This window comes from Protopterus annectens, chromosome 6.part0 (assembly GCF_019279795.1).
Source record: "Protopterus annectens isolate FY-2018-M chromosome 6.part0, PAN1.0, whole genome shotgun sequence".
Taxonomy (NCBI): Eukaryota; Metazoa; Chordata; order Ceratodontiformes; family Protopteridae; genus Protopterus; species Protopterus annectens.
The window spans coordinates 1,670,231,663-1,670,249,635 of NC_056737.1; the positions used below are offsets into that span (position 1 = coordinate 1,670,231,663).

Sequence of the window (17,973 nt, forward strand, 5' to 3'; positions counted from 1 at the left end):
CCCAAGCAGACAGACACTGGATCCCCTTTGAATGACACCAGAAATTAAGCCAATTGTTAAAGCTGATCATCTTGTCACTATATTGTGGCATCATTCGTGGTGAAGGAAGGATACTGCTCAGGGTCAGGGTCATACCTGCCTGGGCTACATAATCAGAGAGCTCCTCTATGTCTCTTTTCATGTAGTCCAGGGAGGTACGTTTCAGGTCGTTCACACCAGCATGGACAATGACTGTGTCATACTTGTACTTGCCGTGGAGTGACCAGAGTACTTGTGTTATGTGGCGGATTCTAGCGCTCGATAGGCAGCTTACCGTGACCTTCTCCTTGTTCAGCCTGGTGAGTGGGACGTCAGTGTGTCTGACTATGGAGTCACCTATGACAAGTATGTTTGGTGTTGTATTTGGCCTTAAGGGCAGTGACTGCTTTGCACACCGATTTTGTTTTTTGTGTGTTGTTTGTGTGGTGTCTTGAGTTTGCAGTTGCTTGGGTGTCTGCTTTGGAGGCCTTTACTGTTTAGGTAAATTTTTACTCAGAGCCTCCGAGTATGTCTTGGTGTGTTTATGTGTTTGATTCAGTGGTGTGGTTGAGTTATGTGAGACTTGTATTGTGGTGTGTGTAGTTGCCTTCTCCTCCTGCCTGGTCTTGCCAGTCCTGAGTTGAGAGAGCTCAGCCTCCAGTTTGGCTAAATAGCTGCATCTCTCGCAAGTGTTAGTGTTATGTGGGAGGAGGAGAGGGTTGTCCGTGTACATGAGGCAATTGTAACATAACCTCAGAATTCCCTGATTCACCAACTGGGCAGGAGAGGACGCCAGCATCTGACCCTTCGACATGCTAGAAAGAATTATGAGTTGGTATGAGACAGTAAAGTAGAGGGCTTAGCAGGGAAGTGGGCACTCCTGGGGGGTTTTGCAAGTGAGGGATTTGTATAATATAGGAGTGCTTGACCTGCAAAGAAAATGCTTATAAGACAAGGGATATGCTTTTAAGACAAGTGCTGAGCTTTTTGAGAAGAAAAAGCAATTAGGAACAAGTGCTGCGCTTTTTAGTGAAGGTGTAAACTGTTTAGGTTCCTAACAGAGCAGTTCTAAGGGAAAAATTGAAGAACACACTTTATGGAGCCAGAAAAAGTTTAACCTTGTTAAACCGGCGCTGCCCGATGCTGCTATATAGTGGCAACTCCGCGCTAAAGCACGTTAAGGCGTGCTTGATAGCAGGGGCTGGAAAGAAGCAGGAATAGACCCAAAACGGACAATAAAACTACAGTTTCAAGTCAGTAACCACTCCTACGGGGGGCAGGGAAGCTGCTCAATGTTATTCACTGCCACTGATCAACAGAGAGACTTTCCTTTAGCCCAAGCAAAAATGGCCTCACAGAAACTTACAAACAGTTCAGGAAACAGCAAGCCTGTAACTGAACTTTTTTAAATCTCAGAAAAGTGGGAAATAAGCAAGATTTTTTTGTTTTTGTTTTTTCAGAGATAGCAGAGGTTCACAGGTAATATCAAGTTATAACAGTGCAGTAAATGACCCCACACGAGTGCTAGGTCAAGGACAGAAAATATGCAAGTTTTGAGAAAAAAACTATTTAAAATTAAGTGCAAACAGGAAATTCAGTAAACCACTTCTGGTTGTGCTCTAAATACAGCTACTAATGCAGAAATCGAGTTTAACAAGCCAGAAAATGCTCAAACTAGGCAGCTATGCAGAAAAACTTAGCAAATAAACAGAGAAAAAAAATACTTAAAATCTCAAAAGTGGCTCCCTTCTTCTCTCAGCGTTTTCTCCTCTTGGTGGGTGCTTCACCAACAGCCAACAAGCCTGAAAAGATAACAAAACCACGAGGCAACTAGGCAAAAAGGAAGAGAGTCAACCTGAGGGCCAGAGGAATCTAGCAGCAGGGAAGGGGTGGCTGGATGTCAGATGGAGGCAGGTTTCTCAGGAAAAATGGATTTTGGCCTGTAGAACTCAGAGGGAGCTTGAGAGAGAAAATTCGCTTAGGAACCCTCTTGCTTCTACCAGGCTGTCTATGGCCAAAAAGAAGGTTCAGATGGATAATTTTTCTGGAATTTAGGGACAGGGGAGATTTACTTCCAAGTCCTGCATACCCTTAAACTTATCCTGAATAGCTTAATTCTGCAGCAGCAGTTCCAATAAGATTCTTGCTGTCTAAGGATGAATCTAATAGTTTGGTCTTAATGTCTACAGGCAAGGCCTGAAGATGCAACCAAGAGGACCTCCTCATTAAAAGATACAGATGCAGCTATCCCAGAGAAGGCACCAGCAGCATCATAAATGCATTTAATGGAATACAGAGCCACCTGACAGAACTCAAAACAGAAAGGGCAGAGGTCTCACTGTCCAAATTAGGTATATCAGTCAAAGTATCCATCCCCCCAGTTGGAAGATCATGTAGGTAAGATAATTAATGGCCTTGAAGGCCAATGTAGCAAAAGTATACACTTTTTCCCATTTATCTCTCCACAGCATGGTTGTCATTATCAGAAATTAAAAGCCAAGATAAACAGTTTGGTTGGCTTATCTGTGGACATGGAAATGACAGGATCAGATAAAGGACTTCTATTAAAAAAAAAAAAAAAAGTGATACTCTGGAACTTTATAAAAATCTGTCTGGCTTCTTAGAGGAGTAAAAATCTGTCTGGCTTCTTAGAGGAGTCAGAGGTGGAAAGTCAGGAGACTCAGAAGCTGCAGAAAATGTATCTAACAGGGCAGTTAAAACAGAAGGGAATGCAGAAGGTTGAGACAAGTTCACTTTCAAAAGTTCGTATTATCTCTTTTGAACATCAGAAACCTGGGAACAGAAAGTGTCCCATCATACGAACCACTGTATTCCGAAAAGATAACTCTTCAAAAAGAATCAGGGGGACAATGAATCTTCTTCAAACCCCAAGGGAAGAGGAGAGTGGAACTTGGGAGGAGTATGAGCAAAAAATTTCACCAGAAGCAAACACTTCATCAGAAGAATCAGAATCTCTAGGCCTTTTAAAAGGGGTGGAAGACTAGGGAGCAATGTTAAGGGGATTCACGGCCATAAGAGCATTGAAAAAACCCTAAGTAAAGTAATGCCACTCTCCAAGAGGATCCTTAGCCAGAGAAGCCACTTTTTTTTTCTTTAATTATTATTTCTTCTTTAACAAATCCACGAGGTTCAGATCCCTGTATGGATTCAATGAGGGTACCAGGCACAACTTCTCAAACTAATATTTGGAGAATCTTCCCAAGTTCCTCCGACGATCAGCTGTGGTTCCCCCTTTACACCTGCAGCAGAAGTATGCACAGCCTCGATGGACATGCAGGTAGACGGCTACGTGTTGCTCTCCAACTGGGTCTTAGCACTGGGAACTGACATTAGCACTGGACTGTCCTTGGGTTCTTCATCCAAACCAAAGATGTCTGGTGGAGGCTGGACAGCAACTGGATCAGTATGTGCTTTTCTGGCTATTTTTTTAAACTCATTCACTCCAATGGAGCTCAGGAAGTTTGCACTGTAAACTCCAACGGACATAGCCCAAGTCTTTTGACAGAATCAAATTATGTCCTCACATTTCAAACAAGTGTTCATTTCTCGGGAACCACAGGGGTTTATAAAAAAAGTATAAATGGCAAACTTAAGCACAAACTATTTCTATAGTTGTAGTACTCTTTAGGTTCTAGGTCTTAAACCTAATTTTGTGTGCCACAATAAACACAGTAAAGTACAGTTGTGTACACTTACCATAAATGTAGATGTTCAAGTGTATTCACTGTTGCAGTCATCGCACATTTGGGTTATCCCTTTCCAGGGTAGCCCTCGGCTGGCCCAAATACCAGAGGCTTAGTATTTCTGCATCAGTTGCTGTCGCTTCAGGACTGACGTCAGGTCGTCAGTAGTATAAAGTAAGGCAGCCAATGCCACATAATCAGTTTTTCTTGCCCTAACCTGTCAGGAGCCCCCAAGTAGAAGCCAGTTTCTGGTGGAAGAACCCCATCAGTAGAAAGTAAACATCAACATGCCCCTTGCAAGGGAAGAGAAGAAAGGCGGATGGAGGGAGGGAAACGACTGCAACAAGGAATACACTCGAACATCTACATTTATAGTAAATGTACACAACTGTAGTATGTTGTTCGTGTTTCACTGTTGCAGTAATCACATTTGGGTCGATTCCCAAAGCTGAGGAAATGGGTGGAGGCAGTCAAAGAAACTAGGGACTGGCTAGGATGCCCTGCAAGACTGCAGAGGCAAACTCTGCCCTGTATTTGGAGGAGAGGCGCAGGTGATAATGTTTGGTAAGTGTGAACAGATGTCCAGGTGGCAGCCTTCAGGATGTACCCGGTGGGGACTCCTCTGAGGAAAGCTGCAGAGGTGGAGGCTGCTCTGGTGGAGTGAGTCCTGACCACCTTTGGGGGAGGCTTTACATGTTGTTTGTAGCAGAAATGGATGCTGTGTGCTATCCATTTGGAGATGGCTTTGCCTTCTGCCCCTGTAGCAAAGCTAATCAGCAATGTCTAGATAGAATCTGAGCTGTCTGTGCACATCTAGAGAGCGCAAAATCCTTTCCCCCTTGTTCTCGGGGTTAGGAAAAAAGGTGGGCAAATGAATGGATTGGTTGACAGCCACACTGGACACCACCTTGGGCATGAAGGATGGGTTAGTTCTGAGGGATACCCTGTCAGCATGGAAGATGATGGATTCCACAGCCATGAGCGCTTGCAGCTCGGAGACTCTTTCGATGAAGTGATGGCCAGAAGGAATGCTGTCTTCCGGGAGAGTAATTTTAGCTCTGCATTAGAAGCTGGTTCGAAAGGGGGCAGGGTGAGCTTTACCAATAAGGTCCCAAGCTGGGGTTGGTGCCCTTCTGGGCGGCCTCAAGTTGCTAGCCCCTCTTAGGAACTGTTTGATCACAGGGTGTGAGAAAAGAAAGGAGAAAGAAAGGCCACTGTGCATCAGCTAAGTAATCCAGGATGAGAGGGAGGGAGGGATATGCTGTATTAGCTCCCTTAGCCTGGATCCAGGTGCAGAACCTTTTCCATTTGTCAGCATAAGACTTTCTAGTGCTAAGGTGACTGGCCTCACGGATAATATCTAGAATCGGTTTACTGAGGTTGGCAGATGAATCCGGAGTTAGGGAATAAGCCAAGCTGCCAAATAGTGTGCGTCTGCAATTGGGGATGCGTGAATTCTCCTTCCCTCTGGGTCAGGAGGTTTGGAATCTGAGGAAGATGCCAAGGTGGCAGTGGGTACAGGCTGCGCAGCAAGGGGTACCAGTGCTGGCGAGGTCAGTCTGGAGCTTGTCCTTGGTTTTTGGTCCTTTATTTTGAGCAGTACCCTGGGGATGACAGTTAGTGGAGGAAAGGGATAGACTGACTCTCAGGGGAAGGACAGGGCATCCACTTTCCATGCCATTTAGTGATGCTCCCTGGTGCAGAATTTGCTGAGCTGATGGTTGGTGTGGGAGGCAAAGAGGTAGACCTTCGGGGTGCCCCATTTCTGAGTTATTAGGGTGAAGGTTCTTCTGTTGAGGTGCCACTTGTGTGGGTCCAGACGACTTCTGCTCAATTGGTCTGCCAGAGAGGTGAGCACCTGAAAGGAATTGTGCCAACAGGTGCAGTTGCATGGCAGATGCTGTGTGCCAAAGGGTCATGTTCAGCCTGCATAGAGGATAGGAGTGAGTCCCTCCCTGCTTACTGATGTACCACATCACAGTGGTGCTGTCTGTTCTGATCAGGAGAGCCACCTGGGCAGAGAAGGGGTTTGAAAGCTATCAAGGCGTGCTGGACAGCCATCATCTCTTTTTGGTTGATGTGCAGGCGGATTTGCTGCAGGCTCCATTGGTCCTGTATGCACCTGCCGTCCAGGTGTGCACCCCAAGCATAGTCTGTGGAGTCTGTGGTGAGGGTCTGGGCAGGGGTGAAGTGGGGAGAAAGGCAGCCCCTTGTTGTGGGAGCATGCTGTTGCGCACCACAGAAAATCTTTTCTGAGGCAAGGAATTATAGGTATAAGAGTTTCCAGGTCTTGAGAGTGTTGACACCAAAGGCTTTTTAGGTACCACTGACATTTCCTCATATGCAGTCTGGCATATGGAATGAGTAGTATGCAAGATGCCATGAACCGCAGAGCTTACAGGATCTTCCTTGCAGATAACTGGGGCCTGGTGGCTAGTTGAGAGAAGTAGGCTGCCAGGAAAATTTGTTTTTCGGGTGTAAAGAATGCCATCTGGGGGCTGTTGTGTCAAGGCTTGGTCCCAGGAAGATAATCCTTTGGGTGGGCACCTGTTTGGATTTCTTTTCATTGATTCTGTACCCTAGGGAGGTTAATAGGGTCTTTACAAAGGCCAGGTGCTTGAGCAGCTTTTCTTGGCTATCTGCCTGAATAAGGCAGGCATCTAAGTATGGGTAAATCTGGATATTCCTTTGTCTGCAAAAGGTAATGGATGGAGACAGACATTATGGGAAAACTCTGGGAGCAGTAGCCAAAGGGAAGCGCAGAGAACTGAAAGTGTTGAGATCCCTGCCCTGAAACAGGAGATATTTCCTGCATGATTACCTGACAGGAATGTGGAGGTAGGCCTCTTAGATCTAGGGGTGCTAACCAAGCATCCTTGGAGAGAAAGGGTAAGCAGCTGCTGGAGGGTGAGCATTTTGAATTTTGGGATCACTAAGAAGGTGTTTAGAATGGATAGATCGAGGATCGGGCGCCAGGTGCCCTCTTTTCTGGGCACCAGAAAAAGTCTGGAGTAGAAACCTTGACCTATCTGTTCTGCAGGAACGTGCTCTACTGCCCTCATAGAAAGCAGAGGAAAAATTTGCTTTTGAGCCTCTGCACACTGGTTTGTAGGTAGATCTGGGAACCCTTTTGGGGTTGGAAGGGTGTGGAAGGAAAATTTGTATCCCTGAGACACTGTTCAGAACTCAGTGGTTGTTGGTAATAGTGGCCCAGGTGCTTGCATGAAAGGAGAGTTTTCCTCCTAGGGGTAAGTGAAGGTGGGCAGAGGAAGGTGGTGGGGGAGGCGAGTCACTGAGTTCTCACCATAAGAGGGTGGTTTAGAACTTCCTGGTTTTGATGTGGAGGTAGTTCACTGCTTAGATCTCTGCATTCCCTGTGACTGCTGTCTGGGGGGTCTGGTTCCCCAGGGCCTAGGCTGGACTGGCTTAGTGGGAGCAGGAAAGGACCCGTGTTTGGTGGAACAATGCCTCCTGAAACCTGGGTGGCTGGACCTGTAAGAAATCCTTAACAGTTTGCATAGATTTTGCTTTTTCTTCCAGCTTTAAGACCTCTTCTGCCTTAGTGCCAAATGAGTTGTCTTTGTGCAAGGGGGCATCCAACACTTTAGATCTGACATGGTTTGGAAGGGGCTGTTCCTTAAGCCATGCATGCCTTCTAATGACCGATCCAGTGACTGCTGTCCTGCAAGAAGCTTCCAAGGCATCAAAACCACAGTGCAAGGTGTGTTTAGTTACTTGACGTGCAGAATGCATTAACTCTTATAATTCTTTAGATTCTGCCCAAGCAGGAAAAGACATTTTTTTGTTTGAGGAGTTCCAGGGTATGTTGCTGAAATTTTAGCATATAGAACTGACACTTCAGTGCTCTGATAGCAAGAATAGCAGAGGTGTATACTTTACTTGATCTCTCTAGTGCTTGGGAATCCCTATCTGAGGGGCTGGGATTCTTAGCAGAGGTTGTTTTAATCTCTTTAGGCCCTTGAGAAATTACCTCAGGGTCAGCAGTAGGATTTTTAAAAAGAAATGTGCGAGTCCCCCGGGGACTGTATAGTACTGGTCTGGTTTTCCTGGGTGCAGGAGAAAGAAGAGTCAAGCTGGATTCTATGAAAACATCTTCCAAAACATTCAGGATTTGGGGTGGGGGGGGGGTGACCAAGGGTCTGTGCTGTGGAAGATCTAGGAATTCCCAGAGTCTCTTTTTGGGGTACACTTGACTCTCCCGTTGGAAATGCTCCCTTAAGGTATGCAAGGGTTTCCCCAAAGGAAAAAACCTCTGGGGGAGAGGCTGAAGGGATGGAATCCTCTGCATCAGAATCCTCATAAGTAGAGAGGGGCTGCATGTCTTCATATTCAGATGCAGCAGTCATCTGACTCTTGTTCAGACAAAACTACAAAGGACAGATCTCTTTTCCTTTTGGAGGGGGTAGCTTGGCTTCCCCTGATCAGCTTGATAAGGTCTTCTGCCACTTTAAGCATTTGAGACTGAGGCAAGGAAGCAGGTGCCCGAGATTGGGTCATCGGTTTCTTGGGTGTGGTTCGTACCCTGGGCCTAAGAAACTGTTGCTTTCAACAGAATGGTAGTCGCAAAAGACTACGTCTGTTTGTGTCGAGAATCAGTAGTGCGAAGGACTTCCTTGGAAGCCGTGCCTGCTCAGTGGCTCTGGATCCATCCAAGGTAGAGACGACCACAGGATCCTTAGTCGAAGAAAAGGATTGCGACATAACTGACTCCGAAAGGGTCTTTGTAGCGGCCAGTGAATCCACAGAAGCGGGCATCAGGGGCTGCAAAAGCACCTCACTGAGGACCAGAGAACTGACAACTAGCTTAATGGAAGCGTCGTCGATAGGTTTGGACCTGTGTGGTCTGTCTTTATCGTTACTTATTTTTGGAATATCTGCTGTCAGATGGCTTACCAAAGCCATAGCAGAATTCGAGGACTGTAAGTGAAAATATCTGGCTACAATAAGGGCCAGACGACGGACAGTTCTGGCATCGAAAAAGAAGTTATGTCTTACCATAATGTTCCATCTGAGTTGTTGATCATCTTCCAGTCATCAGTGATGGGTTCGGTTCCGAGCCCTCAGAACCGAGCTGGCCTTATATCAAGCTTGTATGCACCAAAAACTCTCGAGCTAAGCTGCTACCCACAATGCCCTTTGCTCAGTTACCTCAGATAGAGTTTGCATACAACATACAGAGAAAGAATAATTCAGAGGCCATCTCTGTACAGAACCCATAATACACCACAAAGACCCAGAAGATCCGCCAGGAACCTTAGGAGGGGGTCTGTGGGAGGGTGCTATGACTGGAAGATCAATAACTCAGATGGAACGTTATGGTAAGACATAACTTCTTTATCTGAAGTTAATCTTCTTCCTATTCATCACTGATGGGACAGAGTCCCCAGCTACTTGGAGAACCTGGGTGGCCCTTATGGAAGAATATTCCTGAGAACCAATGAACCAAAGACCGCTCTTCCCCTGGAGATCAGGTCCGATTTGTAATGCTTGATAAAAGTGTGGGGCTTAGCCCAAATGGCAGCTGCACAAATGTAATCCATGGAGGCCCTCGAGTGGAAGGCAACAGATGCCGCAATAGCCCTAGTTGAGTGAGCTTTGATTTGGCCAGGCTTAGATCCCTCCGTAAATGAATATGTGAAGGCAATGCAATCCCCGAGCCATTTAGACAAAGAAACCTTTGATACTGCACCTCCCATTCTAGGGCTCGCAAACGAAACGAAAAGCTGGTCTGACTTGCAAAATGATTTAGTTCTGTCCAGATAGAAGCGCAATTGTCTATGAACATCCAGGGAATGTAGGCAGTATTCTCCCTTGTTAGAGTAATTTGGGAAAAACACAGGGAGCTCAATGGACTGGCTAATCGAAAAATCAGAAACCGCTTTGGGGAGAAAGGATGGGTTAGTTCAAAGTGATACTCTGTCCTTATGAAAGATCAGATAAGGGCTCTTGATACATAATGCTTATAATTCAGAAATTCGTCTTCCTGAAGTTATAGCCACCAGGAATAAGGATTTCCACAACAGGAATTTTAGATCGCATGTGGCAGCTGGCTCAAACAGGGGAAGAGAGCCTGCAGAACCCAATACAAATTCCATGCCTCCACCGGCTGTCTGATGGGAGGCCTGCTGTGAAAAACAGCCTTGAGGAAGGTCTTGCAAAGACGCGAGGAGATAAGTGGTACTCCTTCAGACCCATTATGGAAGTTGGAAACAGCTGCTAGACTGACTCAAATGGTAGAAGCAGAGGCCACTCTGTCAAACAGCTCAGCCAAATAAAGAATAGTGGCTATGGGGGCTGAGAACAAGTCTAGCTTCTGATTACTTGACTAAATACAGAATCTTTTCCATTTATCCCCGTAAAGTTTCCTGGTGGATGGCTTATGAGAAGCCAAAATAATATCCCGGACGGGTGAAGAGAGGGTTTCCTGCCTGGCAACCAACAGAAATGGAAAAACCAAGCTGTCCGCTTGAGGGTGGACAGATTCGGGGGAGTCAGCCCTTGTGGGTGAGAAATTTGGACCTGATGAGTGTCTAGGATCCAAGGAGACTATAACAGATGAGGTCGAAGGAAGGGAAATCACACTTTGACGAGGACAGAACAGAGCGATGAGGCTCACTTTGCTTCTCAACCGAATAGCTTTCTGTAGAACAAGGGGAATCGGAGAGTAAGCATAAAGGAGACCCGTGGGCCAATCGTGGACTAGAGCGTCTCTTGGTGACTCCCCGAGAGGGGGAAGAGGGCAAAGTAGCTGCTGCATTTTGTATTTGAAGGGGAGGCGAAAAGGTTGCAGCATGGCTGGCCCCAGTGGCTGAAAATTTGTCGCCACATTTTGGTTGAGAGACCACTCATGAGGATGAAGAATGCATCTGCTCAGTCCGTCCACAATCACGCTGGAGCTCCCCAGGATATGCATTGCGATCAGGAAGCGGTTGGAAGCTATCGCCCACTGCCAGATTCTCATGGCTTCGCGACAAAGGGGGTAAGATTTAGTCCCACCTTGTCTGTTTATATACCAGACCACGAACATTCTGTCCGACTGGACAGCAATCGTTCCGGATGGAAGGAGCGGATGAAAAGCTTACAACGCCAACAGCACCACTCTTAACTACAGGACATTGATATGCAAACTGACCTCTACATCAGAGCATGTGCCTTGGACTGACTTTCCCTGGAAGTGACCCCCCCCCCCTATCAGGGAAGCATCCGTGGTTACCGTGGCGCTGGGCTGTGGGACCTGGAAGGGACGACACCAAAGATTTTAGTCTGTACTCATCCACCAGAGATCATCTTGTTTGCAAATGTTGGTGATGAGAATCTTTGAACTCAGGGGATGAAGGCTGGGTATCCAATCCATTGGGCCTGAAGGAACCATTGTAGTAATCTCATGTGTAGTCTGGCTAAGGGAACTATGGGGATGGCTGCAGCCATAGATCCCAAGGCTTGAAGAATTTCCCTTGCAGACACCTTGCTTTGACAGAGTATCACCTTAACTTGTGCCCTGAGTCTCTGAAGCCTGTGGAGAGGAAGTGAGATTAGGCTTGACTGGGTGTTGAATATTGTCCCTATGAATTCCAGTTGTGATGGTTGAAGGTTTGATTTCTCCCAATGTATGGTGATGCCTAATGACTCCGCTAGAAACCGTATGTAGCCGAGGGCCCTGACCAGAAGACGCTTGGTGGGGGCAGAGAGGAGCCAATAGTCTAGGTATGGAAACACTTGGAATCCCTGAAGTCTCAGATGAGCTGTTACCACTGCAAGACATTTCGTGAACACTCCCGTCGAGAGACCGAAAGGCAGGGCTCTGAATTGGTAGTGACTGGCTCCCAACTGGAAGCGAAGGAGGATCCTGGAACGCTTGTCCATCTTGATATGGTAATATGCATCCCGGAGATCTAATGAGCACATCCACACACCCTTCCCCAGAAAGGGGAGGATGGATTGAATCATGACCATGTGGAACTTGGACTGAACTACCTATTTGTTTAGTTGGCCGAGATCCAGAATGGGCCTCCAGTCCCCTGTTTTCTTTGGCATCAAAAAGAATCTAGAGTAGAACCCTGATCTTCACTGATCTGAGGGGACCGGTTGGATGGCACGTTTTTGAAATAGCTTTCGTATTTCGGAAGCTGCCTCCTCCCTTTGACTGGGTGGAACATCGGGAAGGGATTTCGGAGGTCTGAGATAGGATATTACAGGACTATGGTAGCCTCTGGGCAATGATTCCCTGCACCCACTGATCGCTCGCAATGGAGAGCCAGGCAGCTTGGTGAAGAGAAACGTGCCCTGACTGCTTCCAGAGGAAAGCAATTGGGCATCGCCTCAGGAGCGCTGATATGGTCTACCTGAGAAGGAATTTCTGGAGCCCTAGTTCCGGAAACCCCCTCTGCCCCGAAAGAGGCATCTTCCATTATTGGAACTCCCTCTGCCTCTAGAGGAGTCCTCACCACGTGCGTCTCAGAAAGGAATTTGAGACTTCTTGTGCCACATCTTTCCGCTCCTCTGATTCCTGGAGAAGGAATACTGAAGTTTGGAAAAGCATAGGCCAACGGCAGACAAGGTCTTCCCATCTTGCTCGCACCTGGCTAATGTATCCTTGACCTTAGCACCAAACAGAACCAAAGGCTCGATAGGGGCATTCAGAAAGGAAAACTTGGGAGTCCGCGAGGTCACAGATGCACATCCAGGAGTGAAATCTCATGACTATGCCTGCAACCGCAGCTTTACCTGCTCCTTCGGTTGCGTGTGACAGCAAACTCATGGATGAATTAGATACAGATTCTAGGGTGGCAAGTTGGGAAGCAACTTTATCTTGTGCTCCATCAGATATTTGACCTGCGAGGGTTCCGGAGAGTTCGGAGATAAGATCTCTCTGGAGCCTCGTAAAATGTGCCAGAAAGTACAGAGACCTAACAGTGAAGGTTGCTGACGCAAAGACTCGCTTCACTAACCTGTCCACGACTCTCCGTTTGGCAGGTGAACAGTAGGACTCTCTTCTGCAAGGTACTTTTTTGTGGCAGCCGCCACCACCATAGCGTCCATTGGCAAACCTCTGGACCAATGGGGTTGATCCCCTGGAGGGGTGAGTACTTTGATCTCCTGGGGATGGCCTCAACAGAGTCGGGGTTCTTCCAAGCCCATTGCATGATGAGTTTAACCACTCATCGATAGGGGGGGGGCTTACCCAAGAAGTAGAGGGCCGAGAGCAAAAGGCCTACAGGAATAGGATTCCTCTGAGGAAGGGTTCAAGGACTTCCATGTCACCCCTCTGTTTCAAGATTCCCATGATGTCCCCGAAGGAGACAGTCAGGGGGTGACCGTGGGAACCCTCCCCCATAATCTTAGTCCATATCCTCTGAGGAGTCCGTGTGTTTCCTCTTACACACCCATTTCAGAGGGGGTTCTTCTATGGGAACATCCGAAGACTCAGAAAGGGAAATGCCCTGAAAAGGGGTCTCCTGGGCCTTGCGCTCTCAGAGTCCTGGGGGGGGTGGTCTTTAACAACTGAGGCTCAGAGGGAACTGGGGGAATAACCAACTGTGGAGGATTGCTAGCAGCAAATGCCCTCTCCATCACCCGGAAAGCGGGCCCGCCCGAAGAGGAATGGGAGCCCGGAACAGAAGACAAAAATGGGAACCGGGGTCACACCCCGCTCCAGACTGTCTGTCCCCGGGGACAGAGCCTCAAGCAAACTCAGAGCGGTATCACCCTCTGATCCGAAGTCGGGGGCGACACAACCATCGGAACTGACACCGGAACTGGGGGCTCCACCCCCCAAGCAAGAGATTGAGGAAGGGTGGGTTCCGACGGAACCGCCACCAAAAGGGATCTCGGAGCCACAGACAGAGTTGTTTGCACCAAGGAAGGAATTCCTCGAGTAAATGTTGGATAGATGAGCCTTGGAACCGAGGGATGCAAGGGAGAAGAGTAAGTAGGGGTTGCTGGAGAAATAGACCCAAAACCAGGAGTGGGATAGGGTCTACACGGATTTGAAATTCCCCTGGCAGTCAGCAGCTAACCAAAAAGATGCACCACATCCAATTTGGAAAGGCTCCTGGTGGATCTCACCGATGCCCTTGAGTGGGAACAATGGCCAGTCCAAAAAGGGTCTGCAGACTTGTCCGGCAAACTGGTCCACATTGGATGAGTATTGGGTCCGTGGTGTGTTGCAGAATGGCACCGACTATTCCAATTTTGCAACAGGTAATAGCAGTATGGTCAGAGCCATAAACGGGCTCGGAGACGAAGTCACTATAAGGGTGGATGACAGGAACGGTTCCTGAGGTAGTTGTCGGAAACGATATTAAACCGAAACGGGCGAAATCGGTGCAGAGAGAAATCGATACGCTGGTCGGTACAGAGGCTGCAGAATATGCCGTAATTTTCTGTGCCAGGGTAGGCGCCAACGAGGCGACCTCGGTAAACTTCGCTGGAGCAGAGCTCGGAGCTGATGTAGTCGGCACCGAGGAGGCAGAACGGTGTTCAGATGAGTACTTATGGGCCTTGTGCTTGTGACCTTTACCTCTGTCTCCGGCCGGTGAAGAGGGGTCCGATCGAGGACGTTTCTTGTCCGAAGGAAGGGATGAGACCTCCGTCGCAGAAATAGCCTCTGAAAAAGGCAAAGCAAACAGGCCCTTTAAAATAAGTTTGTTACAATGTTCAGTGTCCGCTGACAAACTAGCACAAATATCACACAGGGGTTTCGCCGACAAATGCGGAACCCCCCAAACAGTATGCACACGAAAGGTCACTATTCTGTAGTTTACCACTGCAAGAAGAGCAGTGTTTAGACCCCGTAGTTCCCTTCTTTTCAGACATCCCAGAACACACACTCGCACAGAAGGGAAAGAGTGAGGAAAGAGAGGAAATGAAGGAGAGAGAAAGGAAATACCAACAATGGTAAGAAGATACCACAAAGGTAGAAAGTTAGAAATACCAAGAAATTACCAACAATGGTAAGAAGATACCACAAAGGTAGAAAGTTAGAAATACCAAGAAATTACCAACAATGGCAAGAGAAATACCTGTGGGTAGAGTTGAAGCAACACAGAAAAACAAGAACAGATTATAAAAGGAGAAAAACTTTTTCAAAACTAGTAATTATATCTGAAAAAAAAAAAACACTTAGCTGGAGAGCTCGGTAAAATGCTGCTATATGGCTGCGTGGCAAACGAGATCTGAGGTAATGGAGCAAAAGACATTGTGGGTAGCAGCTTACCTCGAGAGTTTTTGGTGCATGCAAGCTTGGTATAAGGCAGACTCGAACTGAACCCATCAGTGATGAATTGGAAGATTAACTACTTCAGATCAAAGCACAGAAGCGACAACGGGGGACATCGTGGTCTGGGCCTAAACAAGTGACGCAGTAAGAATGGAAGTCTCAGTGTGGTATTTGCTTTCCACAGGCAAGACAATTACTAACTTTTTCCTGACATCGGTTAGTGCAAGAAAATAAGGATCCCCAACGAGGTACTTGGCTTTAGAAGACTTCATTTCGGTAGACAAAAAGTACAGTTGTGTACACTTGCCATAAATGTAGATGTTCAAGTGTATTCACTGTTGCAGTTATTACATTTGAGTTATCTGCTTCCAGGTGGCCCTCAGTAGGGCTGATTATCAAAGTCTTGGGTCCAGCGTCGGTTGCTTTCTCATCTTCCATGACGTCAGGTAGTCAGGGGTATAAAGCATGCAGCCGACGCCATTACATCAGTTTTTCTTGCCCTAGATGTCAGGTGCCCCCATAATGGGAAGCAGTTATATACAAGGTTACACCTCCAACAAAAAGTAAATACACCAGAAAGCTTTAAGTATAGTAAACAAGAAGAGATATAGTCAATAGAAGTCAGGGGGCTGGAGGGAGGGTAACCAGGACTGCAAATGTGAATACACCAACATCTACATTTATGGTAAGTGTACACAACTGTACTATGTTCTTGGTGTTTCACTGTTGCAGTCATTACATTTGGGTAGATTCCCAAAGCTAAGGAAGGGAGGAGGCAAATAGAGAGCATTAGGACCAGCTATTAGGCCCTGCAAGACTGCAGTGGCAAAAGCAGCTGTGGATTTAGAAAAAATTGGCAAGTGGTAATGCTTGGTGAAGGTATGTACAGAACTCCAGGTAGCAGCCTCTAGGATGTCCCTGGTAGGAACACCTCTGAGAAAGGCTGTAGAACTAGATGCAGCCCTGGTGGAATGGGGTCTTATCCCCTGTGGGGTAGGTTTTCCATGGTACTTATAGCAGAAATGAATGCAATGGCCTATCCACTTGGAAATGGTTTGCTATGAAATGGCCTTCCCCTCTGCCCCTGCAGCAAATGCAACCAGCAGCTGTTCAGATTTCCTGAGAGGCTTAGTCCTGTCCAAGTAAAATTTAAGTTGCCTGTGCACGTCCAAGGAGTGCAGTATTCGTTACCCTTTGTTTTGTGGATTAGAAAAGAAGGTTGGCAAATTAATGGACTGATTAAGGGCCACACTGGATACCACCTTGGGCATAAAGGAAGGATTGGTCCTGGGAGGCACCCTGTCCGCATGAAAGATGATGAAAGGCTCCACTGCCATGAAGGCCTTCTTGCTGAAGTGATGGCTAGAAAAAAGGCTGTTTTCCAAGAAAGGGATTTCAACTCTGCAGTTGCAGGTGGCTCAAATGGAGGTAGACTGAGCTTCTTGGGACAGCAGGGAAGGGGTCTGGAAAGCAGTGGGAAAGAAAATGCGGACAATATTGTTGGATGCAGCATACCACTTCCACATAGAGGTATATGCCATGAACTTCTGGTACTAGTTTTCCGGACTTCATTCACAATATCCATCACTCTGCTGCAGGACGCATCCATCATCAAGAACTGGAAAGGAAAATGACCTCAATGGGTTGAGCTGCAATAGGACACATCACATCTATTCACTCCTGGCGGAAGGAATCGCATTCATTTGTCTTTGCAAAGGATTCCTCTCCTGGGTCCAAAGATGTTTTAGGCAGTAGTCAGTTGGTCATGCGCAGTGTGGTAATGGAATGAAGGGAATGACAAAATTCCTGAATTCTGATGCCTGAAGGCATCATGGAACAAGTCTACACAACGTTACAGATACTCCCCACTCCCAAAAGTACTCTCTAGACCCTGCCCTCTCTGTTAACCAAATCAAAATTTTGGAGTCATGGAAGCCAGTATGACTCCTAGGGACGAATGTTTCCTTGAGTGGATCAGGCAGGACTTTTTGTCGACGGATATTCCGAAATAAAACAGATCCAGCATTGTTTGAATGGTGGTCAGCATTTCAAATAAGACAAATGTCAAAAGTGCTGACAGATATGCAGCCCTTAGACCACAGGCAGGCACAGATTGGGAGCAGACACACAGTTCAAATCCATGAAGAAAAAAAGAGGCTAGAACACAACCAGGTTTACCAAGAAGGGGAAATGCACCATCCTTAGCCAGAGAAATCGAATGCAATTTTATAACAATATAGGCAACTTCTACGACCAGATTACCCGTTCAGGGCCCCCCCCCTTTACATCAGAAAGGACTGGAGGGGGCTTACCTAAATTTTTCTTCTTATAAACACTGTTTATGAGTTCCTAGATATGTATTTTTCCAAGATACCAGAATTAAAAATTAACAATATCTTGTCAGGTTAAGGCAAAGCAAACAGCTTTAGATAAAGAAAACAGAAGCTAATGACTACCTCCATGTCTTCCTCCTCCTCTTCATTCTCTGAAGGTTCTGTACATACAGCTAACTCTAGGCGTTTTTCTTTATCCAGACTTATGGCATTATCTGCCTGTTCCATAGCCCGGCGTATCTCAGATTTGCCACTGAAAAACATACCACCTCTCTGTGCATCCTTGGAATTTGAACCTAAAATGTAAAAGCCAGAATGAAAAAAGATAAAACCAAATGCTGTAATTACTTCTAACTTTCAAAGTACATTCAGATAGCTTTACCTAACCTCAAAACATAAGAAACGTTTAAAAAAAAATGACCGTATCTATACTCGGCAAGAGAAAAAAATGCAGCCTACCCAGAACTGCTATCACTTTTAAATCACCAATGGCTTAAAAGTGAAGTCAGAAACAGACACTTTAGAAAACTGCTGAAATGCTTTTTCAAAAGAAAGTAATGGGCTTGCTAACCAAGATTGCTGTCCTTCAATGTACCCATGTAGTGTTTTAATCATTTGTGGGAAGAAAGCCACTTAAATGGAAGGGACATGTTGCAGACGGCCAACTGGAAGGAATTAT

The 17,973-nt window shown here is 46.6% G+C and overlaps 1 protein-coding gene across 1 annotated transcript in view; it reads right to left on the reverse strand.

Moving 5' to 3' along the window:
* The window catches only part of MSH6 (mutS homolog 6), a 614,863-nt gene that overhangs the window by 456,877 nt on the left and 140,013 nt on the right, over positions 1–17,973 (reverse strand). Inside the window, exon 3 of the mRNA XM_044075079.1 lies at positions 17,418–17,590. Within this exon, the coding sequence (XP_043931014.1) occupies positions 17,418–17,590 (173 nt within the window). The remainder of the gene's footprint in view (positions 1–17,417; positions 17,591–17,973) is intronic.